The sequence below is a fragment of the Rattus norvegicus genome, chromosome 3 (genome assembly GCF_036323735.1).
Source record: "Rattus norvegicus strain BN/NHsdMcwi chromosome 3, GRCr8, whole genome shotgun sequence".
Taxonomy (NCBI): Eukaryota; Metazoa; Chordata; class Mammalia; order Rodentia; family Muridae; genus Rattus; species Rattus norvegicus.
Genome location: NC_086021.1, coordinates 176,090,949 through 176,110,045, shown reverse-complemented (window position 1 = coordinate 176,110,045; position 19,097 = coordinate 176,090,949). Strand labels below are relative to the sequence as shown.

General features: G+C 47.4%; 2 protein-coding genes across 9 annotated transcripts in view; one reads left to right on the top strand and one right to left on the bottom strand.

The window, feature by feature from the left end:
- The window catches only part of Stau1 (staufen double-stranded RNA binding protein 1), a 45,895-nt gene extending 34,902 nt beyond the window's left edge, over nt 1-10,993 (top strand). The window contains exons 5-12 of one of the 2 annotated variants that reach the window (NM_001109907.1): nt 3,625-3,837; nt 5,548-5,691; nt 6,401-6,547; nt 7,484-7,559; nt 7,740-8,059; nt 8,529-8,651; nt 9,000-9,085; nt 9,632-10,993. In NM_001109907.1, coding sequence (NP_001103377.1) covers nt 3,625-3,837; nt 5,548-5,691; nt 6,401-6,547; nt 7,484-7,559; nt 7,740-8,059; nt 8,529-8,651; nt 9,000-9,085; nt 9,632-9,647 — 1,125 coding nt within the window. In that variant the 3' untranslated portion in view covers nt 9,648-10,993. Of the gene's footprint in view, nt 1-3,606; nt 3,838-5,547; nt 5,692-6,400; nt 6,548-7,483; nt 7,560-7,739; nt 8,060-8,528; nt 8,652-8,999; nt 9,086-9,631 lie in introns of both variants that reach the window. The other variant, NM_053436.2, reaches the window with a different exon arrangement.
- Nucleotides 10,994-12,136: 1,143 nt separating this feature from the next.
- Nucleotides 12,137-19,097, bottom strand: part of Cse1l (chromosome segregation 1 like) — a 37,727-nt gene continuing 30,766 nt past the window's right edge. For 4 of the 7 annotated variants that reach the window (XM_063284225.1, XM_063284227.1, XM_063284228.1 and 1 more), the window contains 7 exons: nt 18,838-18,988; nt 18,506-18,714; nt 17,341-17,438; nt 17,161-17,246; nt 16,698-16,779; nt 15,311-15,457; nt 12,244-14,212 (listed from right to left, as the gene is read on the bottom strand). In XM_063284225.1, coding sequence (XP_063140295.1) covers nt 13,852-14,212; nt 15,311-15,457; nt 16,698-16,779; nt 17,161-17,246; nt 17,341-17,438; nt 18,506-18,714; nt 18,838-18,988 — 1,134 coding nt within the window. In that variant the 3' untranslated portion in view covers nt 12,244-13,851. Of the gene's footprint in view, nt 14,213-15,310; nt 15,458-16,697; nt 16,780-17,160; nt 17,247-17,340; nt 17,439-18,505; nt 18,715-18,837; nt 18,989-19,097 lie in introns of all 7 variants that reach the window. The other 3 variants (XM_006235648.5, XM_063284229.1, NM_001108607.1) reach the window with 2 other exon arrangements.

Here is a 19,097-nt window from a genome sequence, read left to right as displayed (position 1 = left end):
AGATGGACCCCAAAAGGACTGTCCCCAGCAAGCCACTTTCTCCAAGTGCTGGTGAGAGGCATATGGTCAACTTGATAATCGAGACTGAGCACCACAGTGGCCCCAGGATCTATGAGGGTTTTTTGAAAGGGACATAGTGTCCTCATTGTTTAGTGTCTGTCCCTAGCTTGCGACTCTAATAATCATTTTTTAGAGATCTGCTGTTCTAAAGATAGTAATTTCCGGGTTGTTTGTTCAAAATGCAGAATTAATGCATTTCTGTTCCAGACCAGTCCCCATACACCAGAAAAGAGGAGGGATTTTTTTTTTTTTTTTTTAAAGTTTCCTGTGCTCTAGGACTCATGGAGAGCTGCCTGCCTTTCCCTCTGGGTGCTGAGACTGAAGACATGTGCCACCACGCCTAACCTAATTCCTTTTTTTAATTTTGTCTTTGGGTCTTTTACCTGCATATACGTTTGTCCCATGGCCAGTTAGAGGCCAGTTGAGGGCCATGAGTCCCCCCTGGAGATGGGGCTGGTTGTGAGTTGCCATGTGGGTGCTGGGAATTGAACTTGTGTCCTCTGGAAGAGCAATTAGTGTTCTTTTTTTTTTTTTTTTTTTGGGTTCTTTTTTTCGGGGCTGGGGACCGAACCCAGGGCCTTGCACTTCCTAGGCAAGCGCTCTACCACTGAGCTAAATCCCCAACCCCCAAAACGTTTTTTTTAAATACATGTGAGCACACTGTAGCTGTCTTCAGGCACACAGAAGAGGGCATCAGATCTCATTACAGATGGTTGTGAACCACCATGTGGTTGCTGGGAATTGAACTCAGGACCTCAGGAAGAGCAGTCGGTGCTCTTAACCACTGAGTCATCTCTCCAGCCTAAAAAGTTGTTTTTTAAGACACGAATGATCACTGCGTGAACCACTGTGCTGCAGCACACCTGCAGGGTCAGAGCAACTGTGGAGCGCGCTCTCCTCACACGAGTTCCAGGGTCAAACAGCTTGTCAAGCCTGCACAGCGATGGCTTTACCCACAAGCCCTGGCATTAGTCCTCCTCCTTTCTCTGAAGCGAGGTCTCTTATTGGTGTCTTGGGGTCCCCAATTTAGCTCTGCTGGCTGGTGAGCCCAGTGATCCTGTCTTCACCTCCCCATTACTGAAAACACAGTGTGACACCATACTGGATTGTCTATGTGGGTCAGACTCAGGGTCGGCAGGCTCTTCACCCCACTGTGTGCCTGACATTCGTTGTTTCCTATCTTAGCCTGTTATCTTAATATTTTAATTCTTTACTTATATAGTACTTCAGAAAATGCATGCTTTTCCTGCCAAACCCACCCATTCACCCTCCATCCATAGCCAGGTGGGGTGACTTTGTCCTAAGACCTGGCAATGCTCACCACTGTGGGACAAATGTAGGATGGAGCGCTGTGCTTGCCTGTGTGACGACTGTCCTTGTCCCCTGCTTTATGAACTAGATCCTCCTGGTCCTCTTTCCTGCCTCCTGTTGTGGAGGTCCTACGTGACCGGCTGGGGTGGAGGGGAGACATCACACCTAATGACGGCATGTTGCTGGGTGGAAGCTGGGTGAGAGCTGTATCCAGACTCTCCCAGGCACTGCCCGCCCTTAGGGTCTGACATGAGGAGGACACCACTTTAGAGACTAGCGAGAAGATGGGCTAGATTAGGAGAGGGTGCCTGGCTCCCCTAGTCTCTGCTCAGGACCAGCTCTGGGTTCCTGTTAAGTTTGTCAGCTGTTGATGCAAATCGTTTGCCCTGCCTGAGTCTCTTTTCAGAGCTGATTGTTCTGGTGGCCCCTGGGAGCCAGAGTGCCTGCTGCCTCCCTTCCTCCTCCACTGTGACACCTGCTTTTAGGAATAAATAGGCAGCATTCCAGAGACTTCTCTTCCAGCCACCAAGAAATTGTTAGGGCGCCCCCTAGGGATGGCTTGTAAGATGCATTCCTTTTCTCTTGATTGTGTGAAACACAGTAACTGAAGCAACTTAGAGGTGGGAGTTTGTTTGGGCTAATGCTTCCAGGGAGCACGGGTCCATCATGGCGGCGAGTGGGCTTGTGGCTGGAAGAGCAGGCTGCTGAGAGCGTGTGTCTTCAACGATGAACCTGAGACAGCTGAGGTGGAACTGGAATGGGGCTCTGTGCTCTCAGTGTCGTCCACTGTAATATACTTCCTTAGTATATCCTTGCCCTGCCCAGACCTTGTGTTCCAGTGCCTGGGACCGTGGGGACATTTGCATTCAAATGATCACATGAGGTCGTAATGTGGTTCATCTGTATATGGCGCCCCTGTAAGTATTCCCGCTGAGTGACTGTCAAGTCAGAAGCGTCATAGCCACATCCATTGTTAGATGGATGTGGGACCTACCTTCTCTGTTGCGTGTGGCATATGGCCTGGCCCATGCTAGCTTCCCAGGAAGCACGCACTGTTGAATAAACAAACACAGTAGTTAATTTCCGGCCAGGCTTTGTGTCAGTCTGTCTCTCAGGAATCTGAGTTAGGTGTTTAATAGGAGAGCAGAATTTGCTGGCTCCAACATATTCACACCAAGACGGCTTAAGTCATATTTCACATTTAGCATGGTGGAGCCTAGGTGTGCGTAGGTGGTGGCACCACTGCTGAGGGGCTGGGCTGTGAGGACGCAGTGAGCCAACAGTGTCCATGTTTGATTTGAGGATACGGACCATGCTGTTGTGGACATTTGCCTGCTAGGGTCTGCAGGGCAGGGCAAGGGTGAGTGAGGTCCTCTGCGCTCCTCTCACCTCAACAGCTGTTTCTTTGACATACTTTGGTTTTTGGACAGTTTTTCAATTTATTTTATTTTTAAAAATGTCAAATTGACAAAAGAGCCTAAAGCAGGACAGTGAATGTGTCCTTCAAAACTGGTGGGAGAGTATGAGACTTCAATGGTGGCTTACACTGTGACCAGTTGCTTGACCATCTCATAGATGTGACACCCACATTCCTGTGATTGGAGCAGTCATGTGACTGCAGAGATTGCCCAGACCAGCCGTTCCTACAGGAGGCCGAGCGCTGCTGTGTATGGTGTCTCACAAACGTGCTCAGCCTGCACTTTGCCCGCTGCTGTTGTGAATCTTCGCCTTTCTGCCATGGGGCTCAGGGCCTTCCTTTCAGTTCTGCCTTTCCGGTCACTTCTCATCTGGGCCATCCCTGGCCTGTGTTTGTCATGGGCCTTGTGTGTTTGAAGGTTTGTTAATGGCTCTCATTCTGAGGGAGCAGATTCAGGATGCACGTCTCAGAGTGTGGTGGATGCCTCTGTCTGGTGAGGGCGCTGTCCTTCTGCTTTATGCAGTGGTTTAGGGTTCTCCGGCAGATGTGCTTGCAGGAGTTTCTCCTCCTGAGTGTGGGATCTTTTGAGGAGACCCTCATTCCCAGGGTCTGGCAGTCAGTGTCATCTTTATGGCTGGAAGGTACGACAGTTGCCTGAGTGTGAGCTGCGGCTGTGCTGTGACTAAACCTGTCCTTCCCTCGCCTCTGACCCTCATGTGCTCACAGTGGCCCTTAGAGCCTCCATGTTTATTTGAAGTGAGTGTGCCAGGCAGTGTGCTCTGCCACTTTCAACAAGTGTTCGTCACGCTTTCACTCAGTCTTTCCCTCTGACACAGGTGGCCCGGGAGAGTGGCCCGCCACACATGAAGAACTTTGTGACCAGGGTTTCAGTTGGGGAGTTTGTAGGGGAAGGAGAAGGGAAAAGCAAGAAGATCTCCAAGAAGAATGCGGCAAGGGCCGTGCTGGAGCAGCTAAGGAGGCTGCCACCTCTACCTGCTGTGGAGCGAGTGAAGCCCAGAATCAAGAAGAAAAGTCAGCCCACCTGCAAGGTGAGAGCCTCCCCAGAAAACCCACAGGCAGGGAGAGCCAGCCCGCTGCCATGGTTGGGGCAGAAGCTGCTCAGCACCACTTGGGACAGACACAGTGGGTATGTACAGAGAGATAGCACACAGTGGGTGTGTACAGAGAGATAGCACACAGTGGGTGTGTACAGAGAGATAGCACATAGCACACAGTGGGTGTGTACAGAGAGATAGCACACAGTGGGTGTGTACAGAGAGATAGCACACAGTGGGTGTATACAGATAGATAGCACACAGTGGGTATGTACAGATAGCACACAGGAGCTACATGCTGAGGAAAAATGAGCCACTGAGTGGGTTGAGGAGAAACTTGTCCAGGTGTCAGCTTCCTCTGGGGTTGGGCATCACAGCTGTTGGTCTGTGTGGAAGGGGTGGGGCTTTCTTGAGCCACCTTAGCTTAGGGGTCAAGGTGGAAGCAGCACTGCAGGGCCCACAAAGACTATTCCGAAGACTTGGAATTTGAATGAAACTTAATGGATCTATTAATAACAACAACAATAATAATAAAACAGCATTGACCCTTGAGGACTGGAGAGGTGGCTCAGCAGTTAAAAGCACTGACAGCTCTAGCAGAGGACCTGGGTTCAGTTCTGGGTTCCTGCATGGTGGTTCTCAACCATCTAGAACACCAGTTCTGGGGGCTCTGACGCCTTTTTACCTCCCTGATCCTTGAGCACATGTGGTGCATGCAGACAAAACACTCGCACATAGAAGATAAAAATAAATCTATTCAAAACAAAGTGGAAAAAGTTGGCCCCTTTTCAGCACTAGAAAGGGACAGGACCTCAGCCAGCCACTCCTTTTTCATCTGCTGTGTCGTGAAAATCACCTCCATCATTTCTGACAGATGCCACAGGGAAGGAACTACTAGTGTTCTCAGAGGCTTGCAATCCTTCTTCCCCCACTCTCACCTGAAGGGTTTTTCATTCATAATATTGTTTTGTATTTGCTACTGGGGATTGGAAGACGGCCTCAGGCGTGCTGGCTAAGCCCTTGACCACTGAGACACATCTTCAGATTGAGGGCTTTACAAAAGCTTTAAGTGGTTTCTGGGTTTTAGTGATTGAGAAACTAGGTAGGCCTGGTCCCCAGGTAGATTCAGCAACTTTGTCATTCTTTTTTTTTTTTTTTTTGTTCTTTTTTTCGGAGCTGGGGACCGAACCCAGGGCCTTGCGCTTCCTAGGCAAGCGCTCTACCACTGAGCTAAATCCCCAACCCCAACTTTGTCATTCTTGCCCAAGCAGTGTGGTCCTACAGCTCTTCACGTGGCAGTCCCAGTACATTAGTGTCCCCAGTTACGTGGAGTCAGCTGCAGCACGCAAGGAGTGACAGAGGTCACAGGCAAACACCAACTGTTGTATAAGCAATTGATGGAGCATGCACAGCTTTTGTTGTCTCTGGGGATCCTGGAAGAATTCGCTGAAGAAACTGCGAGTCTTCTTGAGCAAGTTTTGAGGGAGTTTTAGCATCAATGTCCGTTTCCTATAAAGATACCATTTTGGTGCCTCCCTCTCACAATGAAATGCTAAGGGTGTTTTCTAAGACCCAAAGAGCATCTCAACGTGATTTAGTTTTGAACAGGTTTTGATTCTGAGCCATTACACCAACACTAAGTCTCTGTCTCCTGTCGTGTTCTGTGAGGACCAGAACATTGTCTCTGCTCTGTTTGTTTTTCAGCTACAGACTGCCCCCGACTATGGCCAAGGGATGAATCCTATTAGCAGACTGGCACAGATCCAGCAGGCAAAAAAGGAGAAGGAGCCGGAGTACATGCTCCTTACAGAACGAGGTCTTCCACGTCGCAGGGAGTTTGTGATGCAGGTGAGCTGGGGGAGCCGTGGGCAGCCCGCCCTTCCCTGACTCTGTCCGTCCCTGATGGCTCATACTCTGGTAGAGCTGCAGTTAGCTGGGCTCGGTGGTGCTTGCACTTAATCTCTCAGCTCTGTGGAGGCAGATGGATCTCTGTGCGTTCGAGGGTAGCCTGCTCTACGTAGTGACATCCACTCTGTGAGAGTAAGTTGGACCAGAGTCAGTTTGCCTGAAGTGGCTGGTCTGGGCCATTCTTACTGGGCCAGGAAGGTTTCCTATTACCCTTTCAGTGTTTTGGCACAGAGATGTTGATTTTAGCAGCCAGATAGCTGTCATCAGAAACAGCTTTAATGAATGTGCTGGAGTTTGCCCACAGCCAGCCCTCAGGAGAGTGCTGTGGAGGAGAGCACCACTGTGGTTCTATCTGGAGACATACATGCCTATCTTTATAAATACACTGATGGAAAGGGTCGGGGCACACATTTTCCATACAATAGGTTTTTGGTTTTTTTTTTTTTAACTTAAAAAAAAAACTCTTTAAAATTAGTTTTAAACATCTCTAACTTGAGTGTGGCCATCACAGCAATAGTGGTTCAAAATCAGAAACACAAAGCCCTTTTGCCATCCTGTTCAGCAAAGTCATCCCTGGGACTTTGGGTAGCACCGTGGTTCCTGTCATGTTTTCACAGATGGTTCAGTCATAGGTCTCTGGTTTATACAGGTGAAGGTTGGGCATCACACCGCAGAAGGAGCAGGTACCAATAAGAAGGTGGCCAAGCGCAATGCTGCTGAGAACATGCTGGAGATCCTGGGGTTCAAAGTCCCCCAGGCGCAGCCTGCCAAGCCAGCACTCAAATCAGAAGAGAAGGTGACTGCTGGGACTCTCTGCCAGGTGGCCTAGCTTCCTGCATGGGCAAGCCTGGGGCAAGGCTTCATCTTCCCTGCAGTAAGCAGCCTGCCCCTGGGGTTCCTCCAATTGAGATTAGTGTTTGCAGGAGGAGTTTCCTGTCTGTGCAGTCCACCATGTCCTGGGAGCCGTCCTAACGGTTAAGTCTCCTGTTCAGTGTCACTATGGGCTGGGTGTGCATTTCAGGAGGTCCTGGTCTCTGCTTCTGATGGGTGGTTGGGATTGGAATGGCTAAAATGACTGTCACTTGTGCCTAAAAGGGTCCGCGTGACCTAGCTTTGAATCGGCTTTGCTTTTTCTGGGACAAGATAGCATAGGCCAAATCTATAGATCAGATTTAGGATCCTTGTGTGAATTCTGAGTTGAATATTACTCCACTTTGAGAACTCACTCTGCAGAGTGGTCAGCGGGAAACTGAGCCATTGCTGGCTCAGCTGTTGTCATGTTGGGGTCTTCTAAAGTAGGCGTGAGCCTCTTTTGAGCTCTGCCAGTTTCACAACCAATAAATAAATCCCACTGCCTCGGAAGTCAGTACCTGGGACCCAGCCACTGCATATGGAGTTTGCAGACCTTGGTTTGCCTTCCAGATTTCCCATTCCTGAACCGTGTAGAGTACTCATAAGCACCCTCCCTGTGCCTGACAGCATTAGATACCTCCGTGTTCTCTGTGGGAGCACTGTTTTTGGATAGTTACGTAGGTGTTTCTGCTCAGCACCAGTACAGACCCTATTTTCCCAACATGCTGAACACTTTCAAGCCCACACCGCATTCAGGATCTGTTCTAAGTAGATGCTGCCACGGGGAAGCATGAGAGTTTATACAGCGGGGGTTGTGGTATTCTCCAGACCCTAGCGCTTCCGTGCTTGTCTGTGCTCACTGCCATTTTTCTTTCTTAAGACTCCAGTAAAGAAACCAGGAGATGGAAGGAAAGTAACATTTTTTGAACCTAGCCCTGGGGATGAAAATGGAACCAGTAAGTTTGGCCCTCTTTCTCGTCAGTTGAACCAGTGTGGTCTGTGTTTGTATGGTTCTTGTGTTGAGTTTTCTGAAGCACTGGTAGTGGCTGCCTTCCTGTGTGTGCTGTGATGGTGGTGGTAAGAGTGGCTCTGTCTTCTGGGGTGGTGAGGGTGACCGGTGGCCTGTGTCCCTGCAGGTAATAAAGAGGATGAGTTCAGGATGCCCTATCTTAGCCATCAGCAGCTGCCAGCCGGGATCCTCCCCATGGTGCCAGAGGTTGCCCAGGCTGTCGGGGTTAGTCAAGGACACCATACCAAAGATTTCGCCAGGGCAGCTCCAAATCCTGCCAAGGCCACGGTAACTGCCATGATAGCCCGAGAATTGTTGTACGGGGGCACCTCGCCCACAGCCGAGACCATTTTAAAGAGTAACATCTCTTCAGGACATGTACCCCATGGACCTCGCACAAGACCCTCTGAGCAACTGTACTACCTTTCCAGAGCCCAGGGATTCCAGGTAACTGTTGGCTTTCGCGTGGTCACCTTTGTGCCTCAGATGACCCTTACAGTGTGGTCAGGTCAGGTTCTTTCTGCAGAGTTGCCTGTAGAGTGTGTGCAAGACCCTGCCTGTGTTCTGCTCTCAGCACCACAGAAACTAGAAAAGGTTTTTGTGATTGTCCACGAGTTTGAGTGTACCGTGTGGTTCTGTGCAAGAAGGTCTAGGATGAGAAGGTGGCTTATCATGTAAAGGTGTCTATCTCCAAGCCCAACAATCGTAGTTTGATTAGTGGAAAAGAACCAACTCTAGCAAGTTGTCCTCAGTGTCCACACACATGCCATGAACACACCCAGGAGGTGTGTGGGGGGCAAAGTAGGCCAGGGCTGAAGGGAGAGAAGACATGTTTCCTTAGGAAGAGGAGGAGAGAACAGGCTTCTGCAGATTCTAGGCTCGGGCCCACATGCAGGGGATGTGCTGTTTTCCTTAGGTTGAATACAAAGACTTCCCCAAGAACAACAAGAACGAGTGTGTATCTCTCATCAACTGCTCTTCACAGCCACCTCTCGTCAGCCATGGCATCGGCAAGGATGTGGAGTCCTGTCATGATATGGTATGTGGGCCCGGGAGGTGCTGAGTTCTCACTCAGGAGCTGGCACACGTACTTGTTCAGTGTTAGTGGCCTCAGAGAGGGACATGGTTCTCCTGGAACCCGGTCAACTGGTCTGATTCCTCACTTCTGCTCTATTCTGGCAGCCACCTTTGGGGTGTTGTGTTCAACACAAGGAGGAATCAGCACACTTGAGCTTTGGTGTTCACTGGATGGGAAGCGTGGGAGTTTTATGTTGAGCAGGATTCAAACATTTCATTGGGAAGAAGTTGCCACCCATTTGCTGGAGTTTTCGGCATGAGGCCAGTCTGTTCCCTGTGGTTTGACTCTTCCTTCCATCCATCTTTCTAGGCTGCACTGAACATCTTAAAGCTGCTGTCTGAGTTGGACCAACAGAGCACAGAGATGCCAAGGACAGGAAACGGACCAGTTTCAGCGTGAGTGAACACACACACACACACACACACACACACACACACACACACACAGAGAGAGAGAGAGAGAGAGAGAGAGAGAGAGAGAGAGAGAGAGAGAGAGAGAGAGAAGGCAGTGCCAGTGTACACACACACACACACACACACAGAGAGAGAGAGAGAGAGAGAGAGAGAGAGAGAGAGAGAGAGAGAGAGAGAGAGAGAGAGAGAGAAGGCAGTGCCAGTGTGGGTGAGCGGGGATCCATTGAAAGGCAGGGTTAGTAGATGTGGACAGGAGCAGCCACCTCTTCACCCACTGTTATCCACGGAGCTGTGGTTAAATGTTACGTGCATTGGTGCTTTATCTGCACGTACATCAGTGTCAGATTTTAGTCACAGCCACCACTGTCACTTTCTTCCTCAGACACAACACTTGCTTTCACCGAGTACCAGCATTTTCTAGGATGATGTTATCAGTTCCCATACATAGGGCCTTGGGTGTTTGCAAGCTGCATTTTGGAGATTAGCTTTCATTTCAATGTCTGCCATTGTCATTTTTCTTTCTTAAAGGTGCGGGAGGTGCTGAACCTATTCTGGCCATGAACCATTATAAAACCCAACATATATACCGAAAATACTGAGAACTGCTTTGAAAATTTGGAATTTCTGATAACTCCAGTGGGCCAAGACATGGTGGATAAAAAAATGTGGCAAAGAAGAAAAGGAACTGCAGGTGGTGGCCTTGGTTGGGCTGGGCTGCTGGTGACGCTGTGCTCCGCCATCCACCAGGAGACCAGCAGCTCCAGTGTCTCCAGCTTTTATTTTTGCCTCGTGACAGAGAAACGGAGAGCGTGGCCAACTCTCACGCTGGCTTCTTCAGATTCTTTGGAAAACCGGGACAGCCACACCAGAGAGGCCTTACAGCGGCCCCGGAGCTAAACGCACCAGAGAAAAACCAGTGCTTCCTACATGACTGACGCAACTCTGCCACACGTAGCACCCACCGTAACCACTGCTTTCTCTTCAACAGTGATGGATGCCTGTTAGTTCCATTATTCCCTTTGGTTGAGATGACACTATGTAATTTTCATTTCAGTTTCTCAGTTGCATCTACTTACCTAGCAGTTTAGAAACTAGTCTGAGACAGATGCTATCCAGCTATGTAACTGGCAAAGACCACAGCCCTGTTTGGTGATGCATTCTGTGCCTCTGGCTCGGCTGGCAGTTCTGGACTTAACCACAAGAATCCTTGACTCCCAACCCCTTGTATAAATTGGACAGCTTAGGACTTTTAAACTTTAGGAGATCAAAAGATTTGGTCCTTTTTAACTTTATTTTTAAGCAGCATACTTAAAAGTGAGCCTGACCTTTACCAGTTATAACAGATTGTCAACGGGAGAGGTTGTCACCCATTGTAACAGATTGCCAGTGGGAGGTCACTTGAGGGAGTATTGCTCAAGGTGGCTTTTTCTACACACTACAGGACATTACCTGTGGGCCCAGAAGACTATGGGCTGGTGTCCCTGGAGGGCCCAATACAGTCAATCCCAGCCTCCACGTAGGGAAGGGCGACAGGTTTCCTGGTGCTGTGCTAGTGTGCACAGAGGCAGGAAGGTCTGCCGGCCTGGTGTGGAGCATTGTGGCTCTGAGTGCAACCCTGCTGCTCCCACTCGGGGTTTAGCTGGACCTTTTCACCCATGGAATATAAGGAAACTTAGTCTTTGTCACCAATAAATGAGAATACTAAATTTTTTTTGTTAATTTATTTTCAAATGTCACTACTTCTAGATCAATCTCCTTCTGGTTCATCCCCTTCCCCACCTTTTTTTAAAAGAAGAGAATATTTGTAATGCTTGTGATTCTGTCTGGGCAAAAATCTGAAGATCTAAAATCTCTTTATATTAAACTATTGATCAATAAACAGCTACTAAGAAAGTCTTTTTCCAATTGAGCGCAACTGAAAAGTGTCGTGAGGGAGTGGCCAACTTGGACTGGCTGGCTGATTTAAGATTAGTCTGGATTCACTTTTAAAGGGGGTTTGGCATGTAAAGGGTATTGGCCGAGCATTCAATATGCATTCATGTCCAAAAAATGTCTACCACTGAGCAGCACCCATCCCAGAGTCCATTCTTCACCATACAGAACTACCTTGGTATCCCAACGGAGCCCTTTAATACGGTTTTCATGTTGTGGTGACCTCCAATGTAAAATCTCTTTGTTGCTACTTCACTGCTGTGAACCCTAAGTATGTGACCCCCAAAGGAGTGAAGGGACTCGCAGCCAAGCCTGACAACCTGAGCCGATTCTGAGGATTTGAATGGTAAGAGAACGCGCACATGCTGTGGTGTGCTATAATTAAAATGCAATAAAATATACCAAGTGGACATGATACAGTTCCCTAAGCTGTCTTCTGAGCTCCACGCACAGCATGCACAGCTCTAAGATGAAAGTCACTAAAGCTAACTGATAGACCAAAACAACATGGCCGCACCGTAAGAGTCAAGCGCAGCATTAGACTCTGAGCTCTACACGTACACACTCGTCTACCGACATTTAATTATTTTTAAAAAGGGGGGGGGGAGGGCTGGAGAGATGGTTCAGCAATGGCTGCTCTTCCCAAGGTCTTGGGTTCAGTTCCCAGCAACTACCTAATGGCTTATAGCCATCTATGATGGGATTTGATGCCCTCTTCTATCATGCAGATGTACATAAAAATAAAAATGGAAACCTACCAAGCACCAAGAGAAAACCCCATGGGCTGCGAGATGGTTAGCAGGACAAGGCACTTAGATCCAAACCTGACAAAGCTGGGTCACCCCCAGAAGACTCAATGTGGAAGACAACCAACATGGGAACACAAAGGAGAGAGAGAGAGACCATCTTGTAAGCTATCCACAACTTCCACAAGAAAACTGCTTGGCCGCGACCACAGGAAGGTCCAGGCCCTGCACTGCTCCTCAGGTCTTGTCCATAGGAAGTGCCCTCACCCAGCCTAAGATGTCCAAATTGGTATGAATGACTACTTCATGTAGACTCTTAAAAAAGAAAACAAAAACCACCATTCTGAGTTTAAATGATTTAAAAATTAGTATTTTTATGGAGTCCAGGTGGGGAAAGTAGATTTAAAGAAATTCTTCATTTTATCAAAGTTTTAGAAAGCACCAAAATCCTGTCCTTGACACTTTTAGATACACATTTTGGGTTTTTATTGCTGATTACAGACTATGAAATGTGCATTGCAAGTCAACAAGAGATTCTTTTCATATTTCCAATAAAAGCTTAAAGAAACAGACAACAAACACAAAGACAAGAGAAATACAAGCTTCAAAACAAAACAACAGAAATAAGTCTCCACAGTCACGGTCTGACAAAAATTTGAAATAACCCAAACCGTGCAAATGCTCCACAGAGACCATGGCCATACATGGGGTTGTAAATACTTGTCCCATTAAGGACAAACCAGACAAGTTATCAGTTATATTGGTGATCAAGACAAACCTCATTGGCTTACAGCAGTATTTACTGTCCTCTGTGAGAGTCTGACAAGTTCAAGAGGTTGGAAACCTGTGATGCTTCAGCAGGGCCGTGCTCAGAAGTCCACATGGTTCCTAAGAAACCATCCTCAGCCCCCCATGGGTCAGGAAGATGCAGTTCACAACAGGGTCACACTGGCTGCCTGCAGGTAACCTTGGAGGTACTGCAAGGCTTCTGCATTGAGGCTGGTGCTCACCATCGAGGGAACCTGCAGAAGGAGACCACATAGTGTAGGAGGCTCTTTTATGCAAACTGGGGCCTAAATGAGATGCTGCGCCGTGTGGGGAAAGGGCAGCCAGTCACTAACTCAACTGACTCCATACTTTCCAAACACTGGGTGTAGGGCAGCCGAGTAAAGGTACTTGTAGTGTGGGTAGAGGGACGGAGCACCAAGCCTAATACTAAGTTCGATTCCCAGGACCCGTTCAGTAGAAGGAAAAGAGTGACAAGTAGTTCTGTGAACTTCTATACATGTCTCAAAAATGAAGATGGCTCCTGAAAAATCAAAGGTCTCCCACATATACATGTACGTACACACACACACACACACACACACACACACACACACACACACACACACACGGGTAAACACATTATGAATTTCGGTTGTGCTGTAGTTGAGAAAAAAAATTAGGTTTTTTTAGTTTATGGACAGAATCTTGTTACTTATCTCAGGTTAGTCCCAAACTCACAGCTACCTACTCATCTGGGATTGCAACGATTCAACCAGTACCCACCCATGTTTGGCAAAAAAGACTAGTTAAATATTTATGCATACTTATTCTAATAAAACTTGGTACAGAGAAAAAAAAATTGATAAAACATTGTTGGGGTTGGGGATTTGGCTCAGTGGTAGAGCGCTTGCCTAGGAAGCGCAAGGCCCTGGGTTCGGTCCCCAGCTCCAAAAAAAAAAGAACCAAAAAAAAAAAAAAAAAAAAAAAAAAAAACAACAACAACAACAACAAAAACATTAATTATTTTAGCTAGGTACACCATGGTTTGTCATGTTATCCTTATGTGTGAAAAATAAAACCTATCAAATAGTACAAAAATCTCTGAAAGACTAGCTAAATGCAATTAAAGGGCCAGTCTTCAATTGAAGACATGACGCACTACATTACTTAATTTGAGTTTGTTTTCTTTTTTCCTTGAGACAGGATTTCTCTGAACAGTACTAGCCATCCTGGACCTTGCTCTGCAGACCAATTGGGCCTGGGACTCGAGATCTGCCTGCCTCTGCCTTCTGAGTGCTGGGATCAAAGGTGTGAACCAGCATCCAGCACACGTATTAAAAACCATTCCCTCAGCTCAACTGGACAGAGCAGGCCTAACACCTGCTCACCTCTGACTTCCCAATCGAGTCCCAGGACAGTGCAGACACTCACCCTTCCCGGACAGGCAGTAGACAGTCTGTGAAGTGCCTGTGCCAGATGGACCCTGGGGTTGTTCACCGTCTGACCCACAGGGTCATACTCCTTTTTACCAGCAAACGCCAGCTGTGAGAAGGCAGTCTGGTACCCTGGGGTGTCTTCTATGTCAATGAAGTGCTCTTCGTCAGGGATGCTGTCATCTTCAGGTAACTCAAACAGGCCAATGAGAGACTGTAACAACGGAGTCCTGGATGGGAAGGCACAGACAAAACCAAAGCAAATTACTTTTAAGGGCCAACAATGGAGGCTTATACCTGAAATCTCAGATCTCATGAAGTTGAGACATGAAGACTGCTGTGGGTTCCAGACCAGCTGATGCTACTCAGTGACAATCTGTCTCAAAATACAATGTCTAGGGTTCTGCATTACTGAACAAAATGCCTGCCATGCAAGGTTTCCTAGAATCCATAATCCTAGAATCAGCAAGTTCCAGGTTCAGTGAGATCAAGCCTCAAAAAAGTAAAGTGCGACTGAGGAAGACTTGTGACAATGAGCCCACCCGCCCACACATGTCACATGCCAAAACACATGTGAACACAAACATGTATGCATACAAAAAGACAAAGCCCTAAGAGACATTCTGTGACAGGGGGCACACCTGCCATCACAGGAGGTAAGTCTGTATCAGGTCAGGCTCTCAGAGGGAATGGATGGATGGAAGGATGAAGGATACGTAAATCCTCCCCTTCAAATCAAGAGTAAAGACAGTGCAGTGTGGGTGCATGTCTGCAATCCCAGTACTGGGAGGCAGAGGCAGGCACAGGTCATGTCTAGCCTGTACTACATAGCAAGTTACAGGACAGTCACAACTGTAGAGAAACAAAACAAGGGCTGGAGAGATGGCTCAGCGGTTAAGAGCACCGACTGCTCTTCCAGAGGTCCTGAGTTCAATTCCCAGTAACCACATGGTGGCTCACAACCATCTGTAATGGGATCCCATGCCCTCTTCTGGTGTGTGTGAAGACAGCTACAGTGTGCTCACATAAATAAATAAAACCTTAGAAAAGAAAAACAAAGCAAATTCAGCACCAAAGCTCGCTCCACCCCGAGCCCTCTGGAGGCCATAGTAGGAGGTCTGCTCTGAGCTGAGGCCCAGATGGAAATCCGCCAACGAACCCAGAAAGGCCTACAAGCCATGCTGGGATCTGTCAGACGCCAGTGGAGAAGCCGAGATCAGAAGACAGCTAGTTGTCCCCCAATCTGTCGCCACCCTCCAGGAGTAAGCTAGTCAATGGTGCAGACACAGGAAGGAAGACCTTCCCCTTCTCGTAGCAGGAATACTCACCACAGCTTGGTGTACTCAGTGTCCATCATTGCTGGACACTCTGTGAGTAATTTGGTTATGCCAACTGCACAGATTTTCTTCTCCACATTTCCAGATACCTTTTGAATCTCTGGAATAATGATTTTTTCCAAAACCATTCCAAACATTCTATTAATAAAAGCAAAACAAAAATACTTACTACAAGCATTACACTTAGTAAGATAGACATAATTTCTACTCCGTGATTCTGTATGAATGGTACTAAAGAGTAAGAGTACACGGTCTCTGACTGACTGCTATGGCTTCTTCTGATTAAACAGTGCTGTGTTACTACAACACCTTCCCTTAAGCTGAATCTTTGCAGCTTTTTTAGGGCAGGTGAGGAGAAAAATTATTTATGTAAAATGTTGCTCAAAAAAATTTTAAATTAAAAAAGTTTTTCAAAGTTGCTCAAGAAATTAAGAACATAGCTAAGGGACTGGAGAGATGGCTCAGTGGTTAAGAGCACCGACTGCTCTTCCAGAGGTCCTGAGTTCAAATCCCAGCAGCCATATGGTAGCTCACAACTGTGTAACGCCAAGATTTGACACCTTCACACTCAAGCATAAATATAGGCAAAACACCAATGCACACGAAATAAAATAAAGAAAAAGACAGAGCTAAGATGCCAAAGCCAGAGCATCTACCACTGTCAAGGCCCAGTGTCAGTCTGGACCAGGAGCGCCATCTTTCTTTGCTTAAATACCGCTAAATACATACATGCTAATGGTGCATTTCATCAGTCCTTGAATCAGTCAATAGCTCTTTTCGAGTAACTCCTCACATTCTACATGATGAAAACCCTTATTCCTGACGGGGCCAAAAGTAGTGCCCTTCACAGAGTGCACTTTGCTCACTGTGAGGAGGGCGCTGACTGGCAGCACATGGGCTTCAGAGAGCCCACATTCCCCTACTATCAGAGATTGTATTTTCTCAGACTACTTTGCAAGATGACTGATTTTAAAGTCAATCTGCAATAGCTGGGAGGGTTTCCCACAAAAATTCCCATAACCCTGGCCTCTACTTTCCGTTACTCTTCCACTGCCCCAAGGGTCACACTACTAAACACATCCTTTGCACAAAGTCAGAACCAAGTTTCACCAACTGCAAGGCTGTCACTGCTGCCAGGCTGTGGTCCTCACAGAAGGCATCCTTTCTCAGTGTTTGTACAGACACTGAGCTGAGTGGAGAATGCCAGAAGACAGAGACTTTGAAAAGGTGGGCATCAGCTTTTCTATGTCCAAGAACACTTCTAAAGCCACCATAAACTATTCCTAGACCAGAACAAAAATGCCACCACTAACATACATACTGGTTTATACTAAAGAGGTCAAACGACACTCTTCTTATAAACAAAGCCACAACTTACTTTGGCTGTATGCCATCAAATATTTCTTGTAATGCCAGTGCCCCATACTTAATGCAATATAAGTTAATAAACACCAAGAAACCTGTGGAGAGAACACAAGAGCATCAGTACTGACTTCACCGAAGTGGCAATTCTCCTCCTGTCGGCCTGGGAATCTGTTTCAGCCTGGAAAGCGCAGAGCCAGTTCAGCACCTGCCTTCCAAGACCCCCCACAGAGAGGCACCCATGTTTGTGTCACAGAGTTTTATTTGAAATCCCCAACTCATGCCTTTCCACATACAATGCTGTTCTCCCTAAACCTAACAAACCAGACTTTGGAACTTAACACAGTTCAAACTAGGTTAGTCTTTGGGATACAATTTTTTTTCCGGTATTTTATATGCAACATTTATGACTGATAAGAGTTCTGCCCACAGCCAGTCTTAAAATCTGTGTCCCAACCCTTTCCAAATGATGTGCTTACTCTTGATAAACTTGGTGGTCTTGGAGTTTTGCAGTCTCTGGAACAGTAGGATGAAGATCTGCTTCCTGTACTGGTCAACTGACTCACTAAAGAATCGAAAAGAAGCACAGGTATCAGCTCAGTCCGTTATGAGCATGTAACAGAATCTGCGTCAGTGCACAGAGGGTTAATGGGACTCACGGAGGCATGTGCTCTATTATACTGTTGAGAAGATAGAAACCTTGGTGATCGTTTGCCTTGGATGCAATCAACTTCTGGAAGACACCCAGTAATCCAGGCTGCAACAAAGCAGATCAAATAGTGAGCACTCAGAGGAGGCAGGGACCGAGGTGCGGCTCACCAGGCTGGGGAGTGGCTACCACTGAACCAGTGAAGGCAGTGGAGTGGTGACTGAGAATCAGGAAGCATAGGCTACAAAGAACCAAATGTGACTTTGAACTTTCATTTCCTCTGCCTTCATCCCTTAAAGCTGTGATTACATCTGTGTGAAACCGTACCCAGCTTCTTCTCGTTGTTATTTCTGGACTGTAAAAGGACAGGGGCGACAGTCTCTTGTTGGGCGTTGCCCTGTGCTGTTTGATTCTGGTGTTAATTCTGCTTCCTCAAGAGGGGCTGCCCTGGACTAGGATCACATCCACTACTCAGGTGATTTTAGGTGAACCTTCTTTTAAATGCTAGAGTCTGTGATTGGGCAGTGGAAGGGAAAGGGGAGGGAGAGAGAAAAAAAATGGAGGAGGGGGAGGAGGGAGGAGGAAGGAGGAAGAGAGATAGAAGATGGAGCAGAGTGCTTGCCTAGCAAGCTCAAGGCCCTGGGTTCGGTCCCCAGCTCCGAAAAAAAAAAAAAAAAAAAAAAAAAAGATGGAGCAGAACCACGAGGCTCGGAGAAGTAGAAGGGATCTCGTGGCTGGGGACAGTGGGGTAGCGGGGACAGTGGGGTAGCGGGGACAGTGGGGTGGCGGGGACAGTGGGGTGGCGGGGACAGTGGGGTGGCGGGGACAGTGGGGTGGCGGGGACAGTGGGGTGGCGGGGACAGTGGGGTAGCGGGGACAGTGGGGTGGCGGGGACAGTGGGGTAGCAGGGACAGTGGGGTGGTGGTGAATCTGCCCAGTCTGAGTGCAGCTTTTAAATACTGTACCTGACGCTAAGTGTCTAAAATCAACCTGTTGCCCTGTAGATATAATCCCCAAATAGCAGCTGACACCAATGAAGTATTCGTTACCATTCTTGTTAACCACACCGTATTTCATAGAACCTAGCTATTTTAAGGAAAAAAATCAAAACCTGCTACCCCCTTATATTTCCAAAGAACTTGGAATTTAAGTTATTTAAGAGTAAGCGGACTCACAATTTTGTCAGCTGCAGCAGTCGCTATTGTACTGGAGCCCCGCTCTAAGAATGCCTGGAGCAGCCTCACCAGAGCAGGGATATTTCCTGCCCTTTCCCAGAGTACCGGCTGAAGGAGGTGGGGAAACAAGGCCATATAGGAAGATGGGATATCATTTTTATGTGTTTCCAGAAGTAAAGACATCACTTGAAAGACGTATGGGATGAACTCTGTTAAAAAAATTAAAAGAATTGTGAGTGGCAGCCACGCAGGGCTCTGGCACAAAGGACAGTGTTTTAGGACCACCCCATAGCATCACTACTGAAGGACAGGTCAGGCTTCTACTGACCTACCTTGCACATCATTTTGTAAGATCTCAGTGAACACGAGGAAGAGAGCCTCCTCAAAGTTCACAACAGCAGCAGGGTTAGCTTTGCAGGTTATTCTTATAGACAAACATATTGCTTCAAACATGTAGTGATTGAAATGAGGTTTGCTGGGATTCTGAAATAATAAAAACAATAAAAGACCATCTCAATAATCAAGTGACTACTATTTATCACCCAGAGCAGAACTCAGCTAACCCTCCTAACAACAGGTAAAATACATGCCA